The 23,858-nt window shown below is 46.3% G+C and overlaps 2 protein-coding genes and 2 long non-coding RNA genes across 6 annotated transcripts; 2 read left to right on the top strand and 2 right to left on the bottom strand.

Moving 5' to 3' along the window:
• Nucleotides 1–320: 320 nt before the first annotated feature.
• Nucleotides 321–8,772, bottom strand: akirin1 (akirin 1). 2 transcript variants are annotated; one of them, XM_023813020.2, is made up of 5 exons: nucleotides 8,382–8,772; nucleotides 2,528–2,674; nucleotides 2,249–2,395; nucleotides 1,959–2,030; nucleotides 321–1,598 (listed from the first exon to the last, which is right to left on the bottom strand). In XM_023813020.2, exons 1-5 carry the CDS (start codon nucleotides 8,584–8,586, stop codon nucleotides 1,588–1,590), a joined length of 582 nt encoding a protein of 193 aa, XP_023668788.1. In that variant the 5' UTR covers nucleotides 8,587–8,772; the 3' UTR covers nucleotides 321–1,587. The 2 variants fall into 2 exon arrangements, with proteins under 2 accessions (XP_023668788.1, XP_023668789.1); XM_023813021.2 differs by having other exon boundaries at nucleotides 2,249–2,383; nucleotides 8,382–8,770.
• LOC140592589 (uncharacterized) lies at nucleotides 7,631–19,339 on the top strand. Its single transcript, XR_011992937.1, has 2 exons — nucleotides 7,631–7,789; nucleotides 14,207–19,339. It is a non-coding gene; the product is annotated as an uncharacterized lncRNA (long non-coding RNA).
• Nucleotides 12,826–21,749, bottom strand: cnr2 (cannabinoid receptor 2). Of its 2 annotated transcripts, XM_023813015.2 has the most exons (4): nucleotides 21,611–21,749; nucleotides 20,892–20,993; nucleotides 17,200–17,284; nucleotides 12,826–15,446 (listed from the first exon to the last, which is right to left on the bottom strand). In XM_023813015.2, the coding sequence occupies exons 1-4, from the start codon at nucleotides 21,618–21,620 to the stop codon at nucleotides 14,228–14,230; spliced, it is 1,416 nt and encodes a 471-aa protein (XP_023668783.2). In that variant the 5' UTR covers nucleotides 21,621–21,749; the 3' UTR covers nucleotides 12,826–14,227. The 2 variants fall into 2 exon arrangements, with proteins under 2 accessions (XP_023668783.2, XP_023668784.1); XM_023813016.2 differs by lacking the exon at nucleotides 17,200–17,284 and having other exon boundaries at nucleotides 21,611–21,661.
• LOC140592588 (uncharacterized) lies at nucleotides 20,764–22,041 on the top strand. The gene is made up of 2 exons (XR_011992936.1): nucleotides 20,764–20,951; nucleotides 21,496–22,041. It is a non-coding gene; the product is annotated as an uncharacterized lncRNA (long non-coding RNA).
• Nucleotides 22,042–23,858: the final 1,817 nt, after the last annotated feature.

Here is a 23,858-nt window from a genome sequence, read left to right as displayed (position 1 = left end):
AGAAACTTTTTACATACGGTACCGTTTTAAAATACATATTTATTTTACTTCGCTAGTATGTCTGAGTAGTCATGATAAGACGCAAGGTCATAAGTTGGGGGAGTCTTTACATACATGCATAGAGAGATACATTTTCAATGGGTAGGTCTTGTCGGACATAAACTTTCTTAAAGGGTATTTACATGCGTATATTTTAAGATTTTTAAGTAACACGTTTAGTGTGATTGCATGCAATGTTACTACAATAGTTGAGATCAGCACACCACAAGGGGGCGCTACTCCGCTGATAGGTGCATATCCAGAACAAACTCGAACTCAAGTGCGACTCCAATGCGTTTATTTGTTTTAACTAAACCAGTCAACACTACAAAGAAAGAAAAAAACCATGGAGGGGGAAACTGTACAAGAAAATTAAAAACTGCCTTTCGGTAAGGCGTCTCAACAGGTTGCCATCATACTCCAGCATGCCACTGAATGCTGACCCCCCCCCCCCCCAACAGAAGCGGCTACAATGAGAAAGGGATACAGGCAAACAAATACAATTCACATCTGAAAGGAAATGCAGGGGGTGTAATTCAGCTTCTCGCTGGTGTGCCTACTGGTCAGTCACTCACTTGTCACAATACTGTTCCAAGCAAATTGAACCCAGAGTCGGCAAATAAACTCGAGGGTGATATTACATTTGAAAACAAACCGCACCACAAGCACACACAGGCAGAGTGGCCCCCACATCCTTTTAACACACCAGGATGTTTCACTGGCTGTCAAACCTCCCCGAAATACACCTGGAAATAAAAAGGGGGGGGGGGGGCAAGAAGGAAGGGGGGGGGGGGGGGGACACACTGTACAAATCCATTCCTCATGGATCATGCCGGATTGCTCATCTCAGCCCCATCTTCCAAGCTCCATTCAGTTTCCCATGAAAGGTCCATTCCGTCACTGAGAAAGGCCCATTTTACACCCTTAACCACTGTAAACATACATCCACACATGAAGAGAAGGTCACGGGGCTGGTGCACAGAGGCGGGTCTTACACGTCCCAGTATGTCTACCACTTCATACACACAGTCCCAATTATTTTAGATTAAGCCAGTTAAGGTTTAAGGAAACAAAGTCGCACCATTAACATTCGGCTGTTGACTGACTCCCTGCTAGCTGTACAAACTGTAGTGCAGAAGAACACAAGTGGAACCAGAAATATGAATTATGTACAGGGGAAAGAGTGACTTCAGTTTTATTTATACAGAGAAGGTGGAAATTAAAAGTCAACATCCGTGTGTGTGTGACATGTGGGAGAGAAACTGGGACAGGCCTGCTTTGGCAGCATTGGCAAGGTAATAGGACAGTCACAGGGACGAGCTTCCCAAAGCACGGCGTGTTTTCAGGACGGTGCGCACACACCGGCGAGGACGTCGACTCAGAACAGGCCAGCAGCAAAACAGAGCGGAGCTCCTCCGGGGGATTAAAAAGGTAAAATCATGGCACCCAAACATTGTGGAAGAAAATAAAAACAAAGGACGTGGGAGATGGTAAGGAGTACAGCAGCCATCTTGGTGGAGGAAAGCTGGTACCAACAGAGTAGGATCTTCAGGAGACATCTGAAACACACAGGTGAAGAACATTAACAAGGCCCTCTGTGCCCGTCAACAGGCGCTTTCACATCGAAATTCCGGAACCTGGTCCCGGTTTACAAGCTCCTGGGCTCTCGACCTGGAACTTTTGTAGCTCCAGGCAACACAACTGGAACTGAAACTTATGCTAAATAAGCATGGGAGACACAGAAAGCTTGCAGGTTAAACTTCACACAATTTCGTACAAAATTACACCGCCACATCAAACCAATAGAGAATAATGGAGTTTGTTAGTTATTGGGGGGCGGGGCATCGATAGCAATCAAAAATGGGACACAGCATTTTACTTATATGACCCACGACATGTTTATGGTTCTTAACACTCACAGCTCGCTGGCCTGGCTCCATACCGCCGCATGATCTGGTCTTGTGTGAACTTCACAAAGGACTCGTACTGCTCTGAAAGGCAGAGCAAGGAGTAGATGAGAGAAGCAGTGGGCCCAGCCCAGTGTCAAGCACCAGGGCCCCAAGCCATCACTAAGGGGGCCACAGTACGCCTCCATGGGCACACCTGACGCCACATGCCGACCAAAGCTGACAGATGGACAGGACTGGTGGGGCATTCCGTCCCACCTGCACAGCAGAATGATACCCGGAGGTCCCCCTTGATGTCATACCTGCGAGCTTTGTGTTGAGGATCTGTTCATACTCTTCACGGATCTTTTCTTCGTGGTCTTTGAGGAGACGCTCACACAGGTAGCCCACCTGGCGCAAGGTAAACGAGGGCTGGTCCTTCTTCACAGACGAGGCCCCTGGAAAACATACTGTTAAAGGGTGTAATGGCCCACAAACACCAACAGGGGGAGGCAGGTCAGTGGTGCCTGCCTCCCAGACAGAGCCACATGAAATTCGCAACCAAGTTACTAAGCGGAGCCAATGAAACCTGCAGGGCTTACCAGGTGGGGAGCTGGGGGCGGTGAGCGTGGGGCTGGTGCTCTGACACTCGCTGGGCCCAGCAACCTCAGTTTGGTTGAAGGCGCCCTCCAGCTGCCGTCGCCGCTGGTAACGGCTATACTCCTGTTTGAGGTTCTGGAAGATCTGCTCTGTTGGGTGGGGGGCAGGAGAGGGTCAGAAACACAGCTAAACCCTGGGGGCAGGAGTACTTTAATAAAAACAGAGCCAAAAAAAAACACACAAAGCATTAAGAGAGTGCGACACTGGAGTTAGATACGAGTGGTAGGACCACAGAGTTGGTAAATGTATCCCATGCCAGTACAGGGGAGTGAAACTCACACCTGTGAGAGCAGGATGGCATCATTTTTCTGAGCAGGCGGGCTGACAGCAAAGCACCAAACATCTACGAGCCAGGCTGAGGCACTGATGTTATCCACATGCTTTCCCAGGGAGTGGCAAACACAGTTTGACACTGCAGTCTCCTAGCAGAAGTCAAGTTGCCCAACCTCCCCAGGGGAATTTCAGCTGTGGCCCAACCTCCTCGGCCACATGAACGGATAAGCAAAAACACAGCTGCAAGCTGTCTTCTTCCCCAAAAGACATTCCCTGCTGATACAGAGCAGAAGTGAAAACAGGCCATAAGAGCATCACAAGTCCTCACTGCTCTTAGAGAATCCTTACATTACAGTGACGGCAGCTGAAAGCAGGACAGCAAAGCATGGCACGGGGGGGGGGGTGTGTGCAAGGGACACACTGCGGAAAAAGCATACATAAGGGTGACAGGTAGCACGCTGGCCAAGGACAGTTAGAGTCCCATCAAAGGGACAGCTGTCGCATTTGGAAAGGTACTCACTCTAAGCTATAAATAAATAGGTACGGTTCCCAGCTGTGAGAGTCTTTCCTAACAGCAGGTTGATTAAGTAAATAAATGGGGGGAAAGGGGTTACCACCAGCTCTGGCTCTAGAAGGACCAGGGTGAAAGTGATTGACCACAGCAGCAGCAGACTGAGCAGCCTGCAGAGCACTAGGGCATGGGGGGGGGGGGGGGGGAGGGATCCTGCCTGTGGGTACAAAGGCGCTCTAACCAAGGGTGTCTGCAGCACCACTGTTTCAGTTTGTACTGCCCTTTCACAGCTGAACAAAGCACATGCACACACAGCTCTCACTCTGTACCGGCATTCAGGCAGCGGAAAAGGGGCGACGCAGACAGCCCAGGCCCAGGCATTGCGACGCAGCACCGCAAGACCCAGGATTAGGCAGAGTCTGGCCTGTCATCTGGCCCTGTTTAAACAGCCGTGCGGCAAGCTCATCCAATCGCAATTCACTGGGAGGGGGAACAATGTGGACCTTTATGTTCCCCGGGGTTTCTGGGGGAATGGGGGTGTACTGGTATGCAGTCAACAAGCCCATTATGAGAAGCAGCACATGAAAACTAGGCAGCCGGTTTGAGAGAGAAAACATCCACCTATTCATCCAATCGCAAACTCAGGGGTGCAATCTCCCACATTATATCCCCAGACGTGATAGGATTCCCCTGGAGGTCAGTTCTGACTGACGTGAAACACAACCCCAGCCCCCACTTGACAGTGATTCCTATACTGAATCCCAGGCTCTGGCGTTGCCTAGCAACAGCATGACCCCACAGCGCCGGGATGGAGCTATCAATCATTTAAACTTCCGGAAGGGGCACAGCGGAAGAGACTAAGCCGGCAGACAATAGGGGACGACAAAGGCACAAAAGCAGAAAGAAAAGGGGGCAGGTGAGCTTCTACCGCTGACTCTCCCCTCCAACGCTCATTCAATTTTCCTCACCACTGGTTCAGCACAATGCTGAGATTTTAGGGGCCCGCAGTCAGAGCTGGGCTTCACAGTACAGGCCAAGCCAAGTCTGCATCGGGCCAAAGGCTCTTGCAGGGAGGGGGCTGGACAGGAATGAGGAGGTGAATTTTAAGCATGGCTCCTGCCTGAAATCAGAGCTATAGGGGGGTGGCGGGGAGGCAACTTCACTGGCAGAACTGCTCTAGACAGTCAAGGTCTCAACCCAAAGCCCAGCTCACCCCCAAGGCAGACGATCAGGGCTCAGAGGAGAGGCTAAGAAATTAACTCATTCATCCACATCCACTGAAGGATCTCGCTGTTCACATAACAGCCACAGACAAGAGCAGCCCCCTCTATTCTGGAGATGACCAGCAATCAGTGCTCTTCACAGCTGTTTGGGTTTGTGGTGCCTGGTTGCAGTCCCTGACCATAGAGACACCTGACACCAGCTGGTGTCAACCCCACCCAGACAGCACTGGGGCAGAGACACCAGAAGCACAGTCACCCCCCCCCCCCCCAAAAGTAACCCCAGGAGCTCCTGTACTGCAGGCAGTCCCATCCTGTTGCTGGCTAAATAAACATGTCTGCCAGTAGACGAAAAAGGGGGTGGGGGGGGATTAATTCAGACTGACTTTCCATTACAGCAGACAGGCTTTACTGCCAGGTTCAGTTTAGTGCACGGTGTTATCACCATTTACAGGCCGTTAGCCACACCTTCAGCATTGGGTCCAAGAAGGATAAGACACCACTGCATTCACTTTGTCAGCCCAAGAACCACAAGCATGTCAACACGAGCCAGCAATCGCAAAGATGATTGATCTCGAAAGCACAGCAAATTCATCATAATACCTGCAGGTGTCCATTGTCAAAAGAACGAAAAGCACATGACCCACCCTGCAACTAGTGTTTACAAAGCATTAAAGCTGAACGGCACATGACTCTGGGGAATGTACCAGTTAAGACATGATTGGCTAAAGTTAGTTATGTTGATTCTTAATGCCATGCCAGCAACTGGGGCTATATTTATGGTGAGAGTATTCTGTTTTAATGGGTATTAAAGAACCAAGGAGGTGAAAACTTCATAAATATGTTACGGACCATTAAAACAAGATGCTTAAGATCAGCTTTCAACAATTGGTTAAAACCAGAAGCAAAATAGCTACTGCATTTAAACTGCAGGAGTTGTTGGCATTGAGATGAGATAGATCTCATTGAGAGTCTATGAACAGAGCAGTGGATCAGTGGATGAATGCAAGCGAAAGAAGCGTCTTCCTCTGACAGCTTGTTGGATTGAGAAGCCTAATTACACCTACATTGCGCATCCCCAGAATGCCACTAACAACTCCCCTGGAGACTAGGCTCCATGCACAGCAGCAGACACCTCCCATCTAGCAGAAGCATCCGAATGCAGTATCAAGAGCACTTGCCATAATTGGCTAAATCAAACTGAAGAACTTCAATCAAACACTTCAGCTGGGCCACAAACACTGGGATGCCTTCCAATGCATTCAAACAAAGGGAGGGGACAGTGCCTTCAGCATGCAAGCCCAAGCTGGCTTCTACCCTAGAGATCTCTGGAGATTAAATAAAAAGAATTCTTGCCTTACAACCTCTATGCCTTTTGCCAAGCATTTCCCAGAACGATTCCACCCCAGGGAAGAAAAACTAGAACTAATTCACAGAGCCACTTCTCCCAACTCATTTCTCCTGACTGTTTGGTCAGCCTCAGAATGCCATCCAAAAGCCTTGCAGCGCCACAACCACTACCAGGGACTGGACAGACAGAACACATCCACAGACACCCATTCCAGCTCCTGACAGCAAAGGGTGCCCCATTGCTGTTCTGTGCTATTGCTATTTCTACAGGGCAGCAAATGAGGAATAACTGGAAGGCAGCCACCACACGGCCAAAGTGGGGTGCCAACTGAAACCAAAGTGTGTGACTTGTGGCGGCAGCAGGAGCAACGAGCGAAGAGGGGAGTGGGGGTTACGTCAGCAGTCCAGGAGAGCAGGGAAAAGTTGGACCAGGAATAAAAGCGGAATCAATCGAACAAAGGAAATGGACACCTGACCCTATCCCACACAGCACCTGTAACAGAGTGCTTGGTCTCTGAAAGGACATCGCGGTATTCAAGACAAACACCAAAGTACTGATGGTGAATTTGTGCACGAACAAGAGACTGCTTCTACTACAGGCTTCACCAAGCAATTTAGACCAGACAGACAGCGACTTATTAGCAGACTCAATTAAAATTCCTCCCATGCAGATCCGTGATTGGGGGGGGGGAAGACTATCATGCTGAACTATAGTAGAACCTGCTCTTATTTTAAATGCATGAGACAGGATTACTGTGGTGCACAAAAACAGCTTCTCAAAATACAGTGGAAGCTACCAAATGCAGAAAGGGTCAGCCATTACGAATCACACTGTGGTGTAATCCATGCCGACACAGTGCAGCATATTAAAATATCAAACTGGATTCAAAGCAAAGCAGCAGTTTAATTAGGATTTAAACAAGCTGGGGGGATTATCTGCTGTCAGACCTCCTCCCATAGAGCCCGACGACGGTCACAGGATTACAGCAGCAATATCCAGGTAATTCTTCCGCACCCACCCCTCCACCCGCCGCACCACTGAATTCCCAAATGGAGGGGAGTTTCAGATGAGTGGACAGGAAGACAGCCAAAAAAAAAAAAACCTGAACAATGTCCTCTTAATTGGAGGGGGTGGGGATGTAAGAAAAGGCCAGATCCAAAAAAAGGCTAGTCTGACAAAATATATAACAGACCCATAACGAGGTGTCTTAGGGAAACTGCAGTCTCTACATGCACACCACGAAAGCACGTTGCTTCCTTTATTCGACAGCAGTGGAAGCACTATTTTGGTACCGCTGACATAAATGGCGCATTTACACAAAGGACAGAGGCGGCGACGCCGGGCGAGACAGCCGGAGGCTCGCGTGCGTCGCCAAAAAGGGGAGAGGGTCCAGAAAGGGTCCGGTAGCTACGCGATAGTCTCCGCGACAAAACACCACCAAGCCATTAAGTCTACTTCATCTCAGGGCGAAACGCTGTGACGGTGGAAAAAAAACCTATACACGGTGGCTTATAACCACTGAGTAGAAAAGCAGGCAGGCAATAGATTAGAGACGGATGTGCGAGAGGCCGGCACGCGCACGCCAGCATCCGACAGCAGCACTCGCACAAGGTGTGAATTTGAAATGCGACATTTCTCCGCAACAAGAGGAAGAGTGTGCACCCAACCCCCCCCCCCATCCCCACCCCCCTGGGGTGTCTTACTCTTACGTGTTAGAGGAACGCACGACACCGCCCGGAGTGATCCGGAACAGGCACGCACAACCCCCTTCTCCATTTTTAAGATCTATATTATATCACATCATTGCTGAAGCGCGTCAAGCTGCCTTTAGACAACTCCGCTGACGCCGGTAAACTTCACACGACGTACATCCACCGATCACGAGCCGACACGGAAAGAAAACTAGCCGTCAGACAAAAACAAAACGAGCTGAGGAGGGGGGGGGGCAAGCGGCTAACGAGTTAGCATTGGCGAAAGGCGTCATTTATAAACCAACGGTGTAACGGGGTTCGCGCTATGATTAAAATAAAAAAGTACAAAGCACTCAGCAGTCATAATAACCAGAAACATACCAAATGCTAGACTGCTAATTAGACCCGCTGCTACATAAGCCCCTCCCAAGGGAAATCGAAGGCAAGGCCGGGCTCGGCTAGTTAGCATTAGCGGCGGCCAGCCTCGGTCGACCGCACTCGCCGAACTGGGCCGGGAAATCACACCGAATTGCCATGCGGCGGCCTACATGCTCTCGCCCTGGATCCCGGTGTTGTCTTTAATACCGTTACCCAGATCTCGTAAATAAATCTGCGTGTAGTCCTACGGCCCCCCTCCTCCTCCTGGGCTCTCTCCACTCCACCCCAACCCCCCTTCCCTCGACCAAATCCCACCCGTTTCGCACTATCAAATGCACGTATATCTTTCTTCCTTCCTTCCAAACTACTCACCTGGTGTGAGCCTGTGCTCCCCCCCAAGCGCCTGAGGCGACATGGAATGCGATGGGCTTTCGGCAGCCGGCCGCAGGCTGCGCCTCTGCGGCGACGGGGTACCCGGCGTCCCCGGCAGCGGGTTGCACCTCCTCCGCTTTGGGGACTGGGGGCTAAGAAGGACCTCAAACTCCATCGAGCGCTTTAACGTGGCCCCGCACGCCATGGTAACTCGGGGATATACGTGAGAATTAGAAAATAAAACAAATCAAATTTTTACTGCGAACCAAAAGACAAAGGTCCGAACTGACTATTAAAATTCAATTGTTTCCTTTGCACCGTCGTACAGTCCTACAATGGCGTCTCTGACCGGGTTTATCTGCCAACTGCCGAGCTCGGATCAAAACTCCGCTACGTCACGGAGAAGGACTGTACCATTCTCCAGGAAAAGGGAGCGCCAGGGCAACAGTAACACCAATTTCGTCAATAAAGAAGAGTTTTAACTGCGGAAATATGCATACATTAATTTTTCAAAACATACACATGCATGTGCATCCTAGTAAGTATCTAGAAATAGGTGATTATACGTATGTAAATAATTCAAATAGTCATCGTGGCCCCTTCATTAAGTAGCACTCGTTGTAAAGTTAAACTAAAAAGTAGACCTTCACGAGACCAAACAACTTGCCTGATGGGGTGACGTCAGTAGGTGGGTTGCGTCTAACATATATACATATATATGTAATATATAATAATTTAAATATATAATAATTAAAAAAAATCAGTTAAATTTTATTTGCTGCGTCACCACTGTAATGTGTAACCTCTGATTTCGTTTTGGATACAGTTTGTCTTTACGCAATGCAACCTCTAGCAAACTTATAGACGATTTACATTGCCTGTGACGTTTAAACATGAAGCGTCATCGACCACCTGGCATGATGTCATGCAGCTTGGCGTACCCCTCAATCAATTCTAACTTAAAAAAATAGTTGTACCTTGAATCAGATCAAAACACTTTGGACATGTTTTCCCTCTGTATGAATTATGTGGTTAGAGAAGCTATCGATGGGTTTGAAACAGAGAAAAATGACTTCTGAAACAGTCGAAAAAAGAAACTGTAGAGGTGTTTACATTTGCATGTTTCATGCTGTTTTAATTTCTTTCTTCTGCATGACAATGTTCTGCAGTCTCACATATCTTTTTTATTGTATTGTAGTGCCGGTGTGTTTAGCGTATAACGTCATGTTAGCTGGCCGCATATATACCCCCTGTGTGTCTTGTTGAAAGTGTACGTATGTTGTTGTTAGTGTAAATACTTCTGTGCTCCTGAGTTTGTGTTGTACGTGTAATCGTGAGGTGTGTGAGCCTTCCTCTCCAGGGGGGTATTCCAGAAAGCAGGTTATGTGACATACCCGGGTAAGTTTAAGGGTAAGTTAGTGGATAACCTCAACTTTCGGTTCCAAAAACGGAGGTTAACTTTCTGGGTATGTACGTAACCATAGCAGCTTACTCCCTGAAGATAACCTGCTACTGAGCAGGTTATGTTCCAGGGTAAGTTTGTTGCAGAAGGTTACTGAGCATGGCGTGCCCTTTTGATGACGATCCTGTGAACGTGGAGGCATAAATTATACAAGGTTTTTTTCGCCGGGAGACAGTTATAAGACCGCGTATTGATGTCTTGTCATTTCCTAATGATTATTTGAAAAAGCGTTATCAGTTTTCAAAAGAATCGTTCATTTACTTAACATCTCTTGAAACCGTATATTGCAAATGTCACAAACCCAAACCGCGGGTCTGCGCTTAGCACAGAAAACATCCTGTGCATAGCACTTCGGTTTTTGGCGTCAGGGCATTTTTTGTACAATATGGGCGACGCAGAGCATATAGGAAAGGCAACTGTGCGTAGAGCCGTTCGCACAGTATGTCTGGTACTTAACGCTTCTTACACACGTTTGTACAGTTCCCTGTCCATAGAGCTCTGCGTATTATTAAAGAGGAATTCCACAGAGTGGTAGGTTTGTCCTTTGTAGTAAAATCTATGATGCATATTTAATATATAGTCATACTATTTATATCTATAGCCTACATGTATTCATCCTGCACACACACACACTTGATACTTCCATATATGACTTTCTATTTCAGGGTTTCCAAATGTAATTTGGAATACATGTAATACATGTATAGTGACAATAAAAGGCATATTCATTCATTCATTCATTCATAATTGGGTGCATTGATGGCACCTACATTCCTATTAAAGCTCCTTCAATAAATGAGGGAGACTATGTTGATAGATAGATAGATAGATAGATAGATGTCTTTATTGTCACTATACAAGTACAGCGAGATAGCGGAGGAAATCTATTCATAGTATCAATGTGCAGGTAACTTGATTTTGTATCCTTAATTTTTTGCCTTGTTAAGTGTTTAATTATTTTGCATTATAATAAAAGGGGAGGCGATGTCAAATTTGCAATTTAATACACACGCATTTACTCTGTCCGTTATTTTTTGCCAAGCCAACTCTTTCTTTAGCCGATGCAGCCGTATTGCTTTTTTTCATTATTATTGGCTTGAATTCCTCATATGCGTGCATTAAAACTTCCAACTCCGCCTCTGTGAAGTATGCCGCTCTCTTTTTTTCACTTTGATTTTCCATTCTGACTCGTGAAATCGGCGATCAATTGAAAACGTCTTTATGTATGCACGGTGCACGCGCATTAACTCTGGGTAAGCAATAGGAGGTTGATTGAACTTACTCTTCTCAGGTGTTTTGGAACCGACATACTCATGGTATGCGGGTTTGGGGTATATCAACCCAGAGGTTAAGATTTACCAAATGGTAAGTTAACCAAGCTTTCTGGAATACCCCCCTGATTGTAATCTCCCCGCGTTTGAGCGCTATGTTTGGCTCTGTGTTATTGTTGGTTGTTGTTGTGGGGTTTATTTGAAGACTTATCATGAAGAATAACTCCGTATCAATCAGTCTTTCCTCGTTTTCATTCACCGCTACAGTGATACTTCGGTTTGCAGGGCGTCGAGTCATTTATAGTACCTTATTGCACTGAATTTGCTAATGGTGAATATATTGTATTTGTTGTGTGACTACTGTGTTATTGTTGAACCTGCAGCAAAATAATTCCCCTCTGGGGGGCAATAAAGTGTACTTACCACTAAAACTACACTGAGAGCACATTGTTGAAGGCCAGAGTGGTCAGTTCATACAGTTCATGGTTGGGGATTGAAATCTCTAACCCATGGTCACTGGGATAACTGGGCACTCTGCATGGTTTCTACCATGGTTCAAAGGCATAAAGTTTAGGTGAATGGGTGTCTGTAAATGTACCTTATTGCATGTGTGTAGCTGAGAGTGGCCCCCACCTTGTGCTTACTGGGGGAGACCTCAGTCTGACCACAAACCTATGCTGGCTAAGTGCTTATGGGAAAGGGGCAGATGTTAAAGACTGTGAAATTGCAGTTGACATCTGTATTTTATTGAAAATTGTCAGTTATGAATTAAATCCCATATTGATGGATAAATGGGTATTTATATTAATGTGGTCATGAACTTCGTTCTCAGCTTCCAAATTAGTCATTTTTGTCTCTGATATAAACCCATTTAACTAGATTGAGTATGCATGACATGTCATTGTGATCATCGATGATTACAGAGTGGTTTTTAAAATGGGCTTTTTAAGTGCTCACGGGTCAGAGATGTGCCCCTAGTTACATTGTGTCAGTAAATAAGCTTGGAATACACTGTATAAATTTTTAGTCAGTCATTTCTATCAGTTTTTATTGCCCCCTGTCCCTTAAAGTTTAATGCCTTTCAGGCACCTGCTTCAGAATCTGGTCCCCGGATTCCTGCAGAGGTAATTGCAGGCAGCTGTGAGCCCCCCCCCCCCCCCCCGTCCACCCTACCTAAATTTGCGCCATCGGTAGTCTTATACCCTACACCAGGGCTATTCAATTCAGGCCCTCAACTCCAAATCCAGGCCTTGTTTTCAGTTCTCCCAGGTAGTTAGTTTAAAAATGACTGATTCTGATTGGTCAGAGGCTTCACACCTGGCTTACAGGTGAAGGAAGGCTGGAAAATCAGCTGGGCTCGGCCCTTGAGGACCGTGAGCTGAATAGCCCTGACATACACTGTAGCCTGATGCCTGTAATTACATTTCTAGGGAGGTGCATTTCAGGCTACAGCACGAGCTATGGTGTAGGATATGCAGCTATGCTGTTCTGACAGCGTAGATCCTACACCACAGTATAAATCAGCCGTTAACTCTAACCCCCGCATTCTGCCAGCCTGCCCCGGACCATTTGCCTCCATCTTGCCCCATAAAATGACACATGGCTCACGGCTCCATGGAAGAACGAAGAATCCATTGCTGTCCACCAGACACCCGTTCACCAGACTGCTAGGGGGAGAGTCTGAGGATTTACACCAAAGCAAAGAAATATATCCTTTGAAGCCATTTTATTTTTGTCACATTTATTAAACACCAAATGACAATTGGTACAACTGGTACCCACTGTTGCATTTCCAGTGCGATGTGAAAGGGGGCAGTGAATGGCTCAGCAGGCTAAGCCTTTTGTGCCTGTGATCACAAAGTCACCCGTCACTGCCACTTTCATGCCACTGCACACTGGCTGATCGTGCACCCCCAGGCTCTCACCTGCCTGTTATCCTCATGGATAGCAAGATAGGGCAGCAGAGCGAAGCCCACCAGTGCACCAGTACTCACACTTCTGCAAATGCCAAATAAAGGATAATTTAATTTCTGTTGTTACAGCTTGTGAGAAATTCTCTTGGGAAACGCGATGCAATTATGGTGTATGTAGTATTTTCTATAGTAAAAATGCATCATGCACTGCATAAACCCAACCCAGCCCCCCAGTCCATGTAATAGCCTTTACGTAACTCTGTGTTAGAACTAAGCAGAGAAAACTTTAGCTGCAGCTGTGGGTCATTCATCACCGTTTTACACTCTCTCTCTGGTCACATGATGTGCACATTCTCCCCATGATGGAAGGACCCATCTGGACGTAAAAACAGACTACAGCACACACTACAGAAGCACACGCGGCCTCTCTCATGAACCAAGGGTTCACTGTTGACACCATTCACCTGAGGCACAGTAATGGTCACAAGAAGCCTGCCTTCTGCACAAGACGCAGTGATGAAAAGTGTAGTGACTTGACAAAACCTGTCACAACAGCGCTGCACGATTACCTCGGAAGGTCAATTATGAAATAGCAGAGTCCCAAATCTTTCCTCTAAACATCGCAGAAACATCAAGTGTTTTTTGCTCCGCTCAAGTCGTTCAGCGTCACCTTCACCTTGAATGTTTCTTTGCAGTTAATTCTTTTTTCAGAAGATTTTATTTAGGTTATTTCAAGGATCCTATATTGGGAACGTCACTTCATATATAAACACCCACTGCACACAACATACGGAATACAATATGGAAGTTTAAACAATAACACAAGTGTTACCATTACCAATAAGCCATTTTACAGTTAAACTATTTACTCTTAAGATACTTTGTCGCGTCAGAAATGTAAGAAAAACACAATAAACGTCCAAAATTCTGTGGTTGTAATAAATACAAACAAACACTTCTTAAATTACATTCAAACTGACATAAAGTCATGGAAATGCACTCATTTGATTAATGTGACAATATTTTAGGAGCATTTAATATATTTTATATGCTGACCAGAAACACGAAACTGTAAAAACACTGCGCTGATCACATGGCCCCGAGATAAACACACAAAGCGTGCCTGAGTCTTTTCCATTTGTCCCGGAGCTGATGGCCTCTCCTCTCCTCATTCCCCAGTGTTCCCCATCATGGCCTGGCTCACTTCCTGAGGACCTCCATCTGCTGTTTTTCCACCCTTTCGGCCATCGAATTCACGACAGAGCACGTGAATGTCCCGCCCTCCGCCTCGGACGCCAGGTTGTCGCTGCTGCCGCTGACCCCGCCCCCGCTTTGGCCGCCGGCCTCCGTGGACCCCCCAGAGATGCACCTGCGGGCGACCCGCCGGCCCCGGCGCAATACCCGCATCAAGGCTCCCCGCATCTCGCGGCAGCGCAGCGCATACAGCAGCGGGTTCACCGCGGAGTTCACCAGGCACAGCGTGCTGCAGAAGGCGAAGGCACGCTGGTGCACCCTGGTGAGCGTGGTGGAGACGTCCACCAGCATGAAGGAGAGCACGGGCAGCCAGCACACGGCCAGGATGAGCAGGATGAGGCCCAGGGTGCGCGCCAGTCGGATGTCCATGCGCATGCGTGCCTGGCCGCCCGCGCTGCTCTGAAGGCCCACCATGGCGGCCTCGTGCTGGTGTGCCCGCCAGAGGACCAGCCCGTAGGCACCCAGGATGAGCGCCAGTGCCACCAGGATGAAGCCTGTCCAGCAGGCCAGGTAGTAGCTGTCAATGTAGGGGAAAAGGAGGGAGCAGGGGGGGTCCAGCCCAGTGGGGCAGGACCAACCCAGGAGGGGCAGGAAGGCCACCAGGGTGGTGATGACCCAGAGGGCCCCCAAACTGGCAAGGGCTCGGCGGCGGGTCACCAGGCTCTTGTACTGGGAGGCCCGGTGGATGCAGATGTAGCGGTCCAGCGCGGTGAGCAGGAGGCTGCCCACGGAGCCGGTGAAGGCCAGGGTGACCCCGCCCAACTTGAAAAGGTAGGCGTGGGGGCCGTCCCGCCGGAGGTGCAGGTGGAAATCCAGGAAGCTGATGGTGAAGAAGCAGCTGGCGAAGACGTCGGCGAGGGCCAGGCTGCTGATGAAGACGAAGGAGGGACGGCGGCGCAGCGCCGGGGAGGCGCAGATCAGTGCCAGCACCAGCACGTTCTCCATGAAGGTGACGGGCCCCGCCAGACTGCATATGAAGCCGATGGCGCTCTTCTCCACGTCTGTCAGCACCATGTAACACTCCAGATCTGAGCAGTTTACCCGCGAGTTGTTATTACAAGGCGTGACAGTCCCAGCCATCTCTCCCCACACGCTCACACCTACATGAGGCACAGCTGAAGATGCTCTTAAGTTCAGTTGTTCCTTATAAGCCTTTCGGGACGTGCTAGAAAACACAGAACAGCACATCATCAACTTTTCCCATTAATAAATACTGACATCATCACTATTTCCAATTGCTTTCACACATCCATAGTACAGTGACCAGCATATAATTATCAACAAAAACGAGGTTATTTTATCCTTCGGCCACTAGGTGGCAGCAGCAGTAGAACATTCAAATCTGCAATCTGCAGATACCGTCATTCGATTGCATTTATCTAATGTCGTAGTGAAGCTGGGCGTATGTCTGGCCAGAAGGGGGAGGGTGGTGACTCAGCACTCTTGGGGTAATTTAACTAAGCCTAATGTTTTCTAACAGAAAATGTGGTTTTATGGTCCCTGGTGTTTTCAAAATATGACTGATGGAGAAAGTTAACATGGTCAGCCGCATTGGTGCCTTTGAATCTCCGGCCCCCTCCCTGTGACTCTGTACCACATAAGTGATTAGAAGATGGATGATTTTAATATTTTGATCAATTTTGATATGTAATGAATGCTTTCCCTGAAGTCTTTTTCCAGCTGGACAGCAAACTTTGGAAAACTTTTTAATTGAATTATAATTTTTTTTTGAAGACACATTGTTAAACAGAATCTGTCACTTGACAGACTCTGAGTCTGATATCTGTTGGTTGTGACCACATCCGACATAGTCCACTTGGGACACAGGCCTCAGAACGGTGGTAGGTGGGACCCTGGCAGACATCTTGTGGTTCTCTGTGAGGATTAGAGGGCTGGATTTCCACACAGCAGCATGTTCATGCTGGTTTGCACAACTTGTGGAGGTTTTATCAACAGGAAATGAAGATCTGAAACATTTTGTCACGAAGGTTTTTTTTCCACTCGCTGTATCTGCTTCTTCTTTTGACTGTCAGTCTTTTCCTCCTCACACACACACACACGCACACACACACACACGCACACACACACACACACACACACACACACACACAAAAATGGTACTCACATTGCCAAAATAACAGGTTTTTATCATATTGTGGGGACGTTTGGTACCCACAATGAAATAAATACATAACTCACACACATATGCACACACACACACACATGCACACACACACACACGCACATTTTGCTGATAATGTTAGCACGCCTGCAGTTGACCTTGGACCTACCAGAATTTTTTTTTCTCATCTATTAATCTATGGAATTTTCATTCCTCTGTTGTCTTCTGACATTTATTGACTATTTATTTTTTACTGCCTAGTTATCTTTAACCATTGTATGTGCGCAAGTGACATTTGTTTGATTCTTTGTTAAGTGCATTGGACCAACCATATAAAAGTAAATTGAATTGAATTGAGTCTCTGATTAGACAGGCCTCAGCCTGAACTACGTCTTTGTAAAAGTGGGACATCTGAGTGCCTCAGTAATTACCCAGCACATTTTCTGTTGTCCCCCATAAAAGCAAAGCCTCTGTGTGGGGGATTACACTTCACATGAGGTGGTACATTTTTAACAGGCCCAAAATTATTATTTTTGATTGAGTGACAGCAATCCGCGTTTTTATGAAGCACAGTAAACTCCATCAATCACTGAATTTAAGCTCTCTGCTAATGGCACCATCAGAAGAGTATATTACAGGCTGTGTGTACAAGACAGACCAACTGCTTAAAGCACCACAGTGAACACTGCATATACATTTATGCGTTTATGCATTTGTCCAAAGCAATGCACAAGAAAGGCAAATAGCACATTACAAACATTTTTGCTGTCGAGGAGTGCAGCTAGGCTGAGCTTACCTGAGAATACCCAGATACAGGTGTAAGCAGTTCTGGGGCATGATGCCCTTGCAGTCAGACATTCCCAATGTGCCCCACATTAAAACTGTGAAATGATGAGAATATTATTCAAAACCTAAGCGCACCAACTTCCGAAGGATTCCAGTGGTGCATCCGAATCTTCTTTCCCCTTCGCGGACCCCTGACGTCCCCCAGCACCCACAGTGGTGGGGGTTATTTTTCGCTGAGACCTTCTGAATGGCTTGGGCATTAATTGCAGGGAGTGGGTTCTTGCACAAACTGTGTAGAGGATCTGGGTCAGATCTTTCACGTGGCCACCGAGAGACTCTCAGGCTCCGTCGGAGTTCACAGCTCTCCCCTTCGGCAGATCGTCCTTGTACCCAGTCGGCTAGTCATAACAATGTGGCCCCTGTCAATGTCACTCAGGTCTGTACCTTGGCCCATTTCATCTACACTTTACACATCGAGTACAAGTACCAAATGTGAGCCGTCTGCTTTATGTCAACGTTATTCGTTTTCTGTAGGGGGTGGTCGTGACGTGGACAGAATATGCACATATGCAGAGATAACAAGGCATGGATGGGGATTAAAAATCGGCCCTGGACTTTGGGGTCCCCCGCGGAAATTTTGCAGGCTGCTGGTTCCCCTAGTGGCGATGTTGAGTCTTTACAAGACACATTTCACTGCAGCGTTTGACTTCAGCAGAAAAAGTGAGATAGGAGGTGAAAAGCTGTTTACATTAGCCTAAACCAGAGCAGTTTTACTGGCGTACTGTCAGATAAACATTGTTGTTGTGTTTTTTAATTATAGGTACTGTAGCTATAAGGCGCGGGTAGTTAAGAATATGGCATTATAGCCTGCAGAACATTATTAGCTTATTTCACAGTTCTTCAGAACAAGCTGGACCCTTTATGGGTTTTTATCCAGCCATTTAGCCGGCATTTTTATCGCAGACTGATCTTCTTCTTCCTGTCATTTCACGTGTATACAATATCAGGTTCCATAACATTCATTTGCTGATAAAAATACTGATAAAATATATTTTGATATATAAGTGCATATTAGCGTGCTAAAGTGCATCTGGTTGAAAGCCTTGGGGTTGTTCCTAATTGGATACTTATCATTGCGAAATACAGCACATCAGTCAGACGGTGACCCTCCTACTCCTCACGCTAAAATCTCTGTACACATTGCAAAATTCTATAATAACTTGTGGCAGGGGAGAGCTATGGGTGGGCAAGGGATCATTTACAAGCACCCCCCCCCCCCAACAACTTTTACTACGGCCCCTCCTCTATCCCCAAACACACACACACACACACACACACACACACACACACACACACACACACACGCACAGCTGGCCACCACACTGTAACGGAACTGACTTGTGGACGAGATGTGAAGGAGTGACTTGGGAAGCACTCCTCCTTTTCGTCCGCAGATAGACAAAAGTCTTTTATCTAAAATGACACAGTGTTAAATTAAGCCAGTCTGTGTGGGGGCAGCACAGTAGCTACACAAGCAGGACTGCTTCAATGCACGGGTTTACCTGGGCTGAAAGCCCAGGGGCCTCGGCTAAAAAGGGGCCTCGGCTGACCTTGTTTAATACATCTTTAAACCAAGAGTTGCCCCCCCCATCCCATAGGCTATTTTATGAGATTGTCCCATATTGGGTGAAAAAAAAAAAGGAAAAAAAGCTGTCCCATTTTGAATCAATGCAGTACAAGGTGCAACTTCTCCAGCATTTTCACATCCAGACTTAAATACAATATAATCTGGACTTCATAACAGATTTTTATCGATGACCCCCCCATTCAATAATCGAGGACCCTCTGATAACCTCTGTATGCTGATGCAGCTCCGTGCACAAGCAGAACACAGAAAGCCATACTGGGCCACACCATTGCATCACCTGCTAACCCCTGACTGATAGGCGACTCCTGTGTCAGTCTCCTGATCGGTTCTTTGGGGCTTGCTTCGTCAGACAAGCATCTCAGAACAGCACAAACTAACCCACAGTGTATGCAAATTCATGCACATTTAGACGCTCACGTAATAAACAAACAAACACATAAAACAACATTGCAAAAATGCTTTCACCTCCATCTCTGAGCTTATCTATTATTTCGCATTTGTGTTTGTTTAAATTAAAAACTTTACATTTGTATTTAGATTACTTTTGCACATTTAGGTGTATAAGATAAAATATTTTCTGTTTTCTCTTGAAATTGAATGTAAAAACAGCTTAAAATGCAAATAGGTCAAATACAGAGTATTATTATTCTCCTGCTTGAAACGAGTTTGTGCCCTATTTATGACAAAAGAATTAAACAGTCTATGGAGTAAAGGACCAAACCAATTCCGGTTCCTCCAATATTTTCCTTATTTATTACCTAGCCCCACTGGCTGTTTATATTGAGCAACTATTGACAGACTGCCGTCATTTCATTTTTTATTGGAATTTTTCTCTCCCCTCTACCATCTTTGGTCACCTACATGAAAAACTTAAGCAACGGGGTATTTAAAGCAAGCGGTTAGAAGAATAGGCTACAACCGGCACGATTTATCATTACATCAATTTTGTTATGGCAACCCCCCCCCCCTTATTATTCTTACTTGGGAATTTAAATGTTCTTATTATAATACTAGCAGGGGCCTCGTCAGGCCTGTTTTTAGCCTCTCCGAATAAATGTATATTTATCATGAATATAGTTTGTTGTCTGATATAACAAACCCACCCGGCTCAGCGAGTATTAGTTTCAGGGTTGGGTGGACTAGGTATCGCGATCGGTATCGGCGATACCAGCTTTGGGTAAAATCCGACAAGAAAATAAGTCGTAACGCCCATTCCTACTCCTGACAGATGAAACCACGCCAAATAAGCTCCAAAGCTGAAGAAAGTATAAATGGAGAAAATCGTAAATGGAAAACCTGGCTTTCTAAATGACATGCATGCTTATTGTAGAAAGAACAGAATTTACAAGTATTTGCGTTTAAATTAATTCATCAAAGGCGGGTAGGGTACAGCTTTCAAAACCTTATTTATCAATCCAACTATGAAGGTATGGTTTGGTGCCATAAGGTTCGTTACATACACACCAAACAAGTATATTGTACAAGACACTGTATTGAGCAAGATACACTGGAGACATAATAGTAATAAATTGCATTAGTTTTTTATGGATAAAGATTTCCCCATGTTGGTCTGAATGGCTGGATTCATAATCCAGCCTTTCGTAATATAAGATACGTTTGAAGACACAAACGGAATACTGACACAATAAACGATCTACCGCAAAAGAAAAAGAAGAAACCAGCTCCAAGATTGAGAATTACAGAAACAGCTAATGAGATTTCCGCTGGTGTGAATTTCTTCTGTGGGAATTGTACCATGGGGTGATATGCGGACACTTCATTAGTGTGTAGGCTGTCTGATGTATAGGGAGCATCCCTGTGTTAGTGCGCTTTCTGTCTATCCGGGGAGAATCACGCTTCCAAAAAAGGTTTCAAAGCTTGCAACAAGTCATCATGCCCACAAATTGAAAAAAAAGACAATGCAATAAGGCTGGTGCGAAGATATGTCACAACTTCCCTCTAATAAATTAATACAGTTCTCATGGTAAGCCCTTTCTGGTTGTGCATGCATCACAAGACTGACCGTGAGCAGGGTCCGGCGGCGGGTCGCTTACCATCACCTGGCATGTCCCACATCGCAGATCGGGCAGCTCTTATTCTCCGACAACCCCACAGTAAGCCCTGCTTTCTCTCGAACCTTCGGGGCTCGCTTTGCACTTAGGGAAATAGGCACGTTGAGGTAGGGTAAGGAAGGCGAGGGGGTGGGGCACAAGAAAGAAGAGGAGGACTGAGATGCGATCGTGAGAAAGGATGTTGTGCGAAAAGTTTATTCTCTTATCACGTCGTCTACAAAAGAAATCTGGCTGATCAAATTGAACTAATGAGAAATGTTCCGTCAGTTGAGAATCACTTGAAATTGACTTAAACACTGCGAGTGGTGCGCAAGTGATTGATCGATTAGATATTTTATTTGCATTTCCCCCCGGGAGAAAAAAGATACCGAGGAGAACAAATAAACGGCGAAATGGCGAAATAAACGGTTGTTAAAGTAGTTCTAATTGTTAAAAATAAATGAATAAAAATAAAGAATAAATGTTAGACACCAACGTAACCTGTTTAGAAAGCTAGATGTTTCCCAGGGAAAATCTAATGAAAGTACTTCACCCAAATGGTACAAGAACCTCTCCCCACTTTAAATGTTAATTGACTTCCTTCTAGATGCCAGTGTGTCTTTAACCACTGCACCACCTGCTGCACTGCACCTCTCCCACCTGCAGTAGTAACCAAAGCCTCCCGCCCCTCCCCATGGATGTAGTCGAGCAGTCATACATACCTGTATTCATGAGGATAAGGACACAGAAGCACAGTGGACAAGCGCGGAGTGATGGAAACCAGTCAGCTGTGTCCAACTGTGTCCTAATTCGGGCTGCGAATGTGTTGCTCTTTCATACTGCAAGCCCGCCCCCCAAATGCTCCCGGAGAGGGGTGGTGCAAGTGGTGTGGAAATGTGGGTTATTCTCCTTTGGATTCAGAAGCAGCTGTGCACTTCGCCCAGTTTCTTCGGCGATGCTGGGATGGCGCCAGTTGGTCTGGTATTTGAATTTATTCGAACAATGTCTGCAAGTATGACAGCACACAATAACGACAGCCTCGCCAGTGCACCGCTTAAACAGATGATGAGCATATGACAGTTACGAAACTGTATTGCGAGTTACTTTGCACAGCTGTGCGCACCTAGTATCTTCATAAAGACGGCATGCTAAATCAGTAGCAGGTTCCTTTATTTACATTGATATTTATTGATCAGATAACCTGTCCCTTTGCTGTCCGTGTTGGCGCTAACCAGAAACAACATTAGCAGAGATGTTTTTCCGTTGAACTGCAAAAGGAGAGGAATTAAGTTTTAAAAGACATGGCTGTAGTTGCTTTAAAGTAGATCAGAAGAGAACTTCCTCCTTTTCTCTGTAAAGAAGAAGAATCTTTATAGTCTTCATAACGTCCACAAAGTTGCTCAGAATAACTGAGGCAGAGTGGAGCAGGAACCCAGCCACTGAGACGGGGAACTGCACGTTATGTTTCTGCAGGAACAGGAACCACACTGGAAAGCAGCTCGCTTTCAGGACCGCAACTGCTCCTGTAGCTGCAGCCCTGCCTAAGGGCCGTGTTCAGCGCGTGCGAGATTCCCCCTGCAGACCTGACCCTGACATGAACACAAGATTTATATAGAAATTGTGAAAGATTAGATAAGGGCATCAAAAAGCCACAAAAAGAGTTTGAATTTCACAGTGGCTTTGGGGGAGCTCCACGACTTCCCAAGTCAAATGCAAGTGCCCTGCAAGCATGGTCAAGGGTTACAGCGAAAACCATTCTACTATTACCACTGCAGGCAGTTAAAACCGTCAGTAACATTTAATATAGGCACAATTACAACAACATAAGAATCAGATAATAAGTTTAATAGCAAAGAAACACAGAATATTTACATATTTATACTATTTTTTTATTTCAGGGATGGAAAATAACATATAACCTAAAGCATAAAAGTTGACACTTTTTTAGAGCTCCCCCTAAAGGTCTCAGGGGAGAATTACAGGGGAGCTGGTGTCCTTGTCAGGGGAGCTGAGCTCACCTTAGCACCCCCCAAAATTCGAACCATGCACGTACCAGCCAAATGTTACGTTACACAATTCCACCATGCTTACAGCTCACCATAGACAATAAACCAAATTCAACCGCTGACAGCGATCAAACCCCGCACTGAGTGGAAAGGTGTGGGATGTGTACACAGAGGATCAGTGACATCACACTGACCACACTAACGGCCAATTAAAACCACATTTCCATCTAGCTATGGCTCTTTGGAAGCTGCAATGAAAAGTAACACAGTTGACCTATGGGTGACACTTTGTTACATCACATGGTGCAATGATATTTTCCTGCTCTTACCAAAAGTGAGATTTCAGCCAACACCGTCATAAAAAGCCCAGCAATATGAATCAGAGACTAAATATCCACAGTAAGAGGCAGCTGGAGGGTGGATGATTGGGTCGCACTCCTTCTGTCTGTCACCAGTGCCCCTGTAATGACCTCATAAGGACAACAGAAAGGAGAGTAGATGTGATTAAGGGAGGCCAGCGTCTCTTCAGCCGGGCACAACTTAATAAGCCGAGATGTGCCTCGGGGCCCGGCGTACAGCCCACTTCCAGGCCAAGATCCTTGGGGAAACCATGAGGAAGCAGCCAAGATCTCAGAAGCTTCTAATGGGGCAGCAATGTTTGATTGACTTTGGTTATGTAGATGTGACTGTAGGGACCCTCAAAGAAGACAACAATGGTAATCAGGAAGTTACGTGACAGGGGACAAGCTAACTCCAAGTCACGTCCTTGAAGTTCAGCATAAGAGGGAAGAGGTTAGTGTGTGGTGCTGGACGGAAGTTGGGGTAGTTTTGGTATGTGGAAGAAGTAAAATGTCTGTAAGCAGAACACATGCAGCAGGAAGAAAAAGATTCTCCCCGGTCCAATTACATTACAAGAAAGGCCACCTGCCTTATGTTCATGGCGCCAGCAAATGCCAACTGCTCC

This window comes from Paramormyrops kingsleyae, chromosome 9 (assembly GCF_048594095.1).
Source record: "Paramormyrops kingsleyae isolate MSU_618 chromosome 9, PKINGS_0.4, whole genome shotgun sequence".
NCBI lineage: Eukaryota > Metazoa > Chordata > Actinopteri > Osteoglossiformes > Mormyridae > Paramormyrops > Paramormyrops kingsleyae.
Note: the sequence above shows the minus strand (reverse complement) of the source record. Positions and strands in the feature narration are given on the sequence as shown.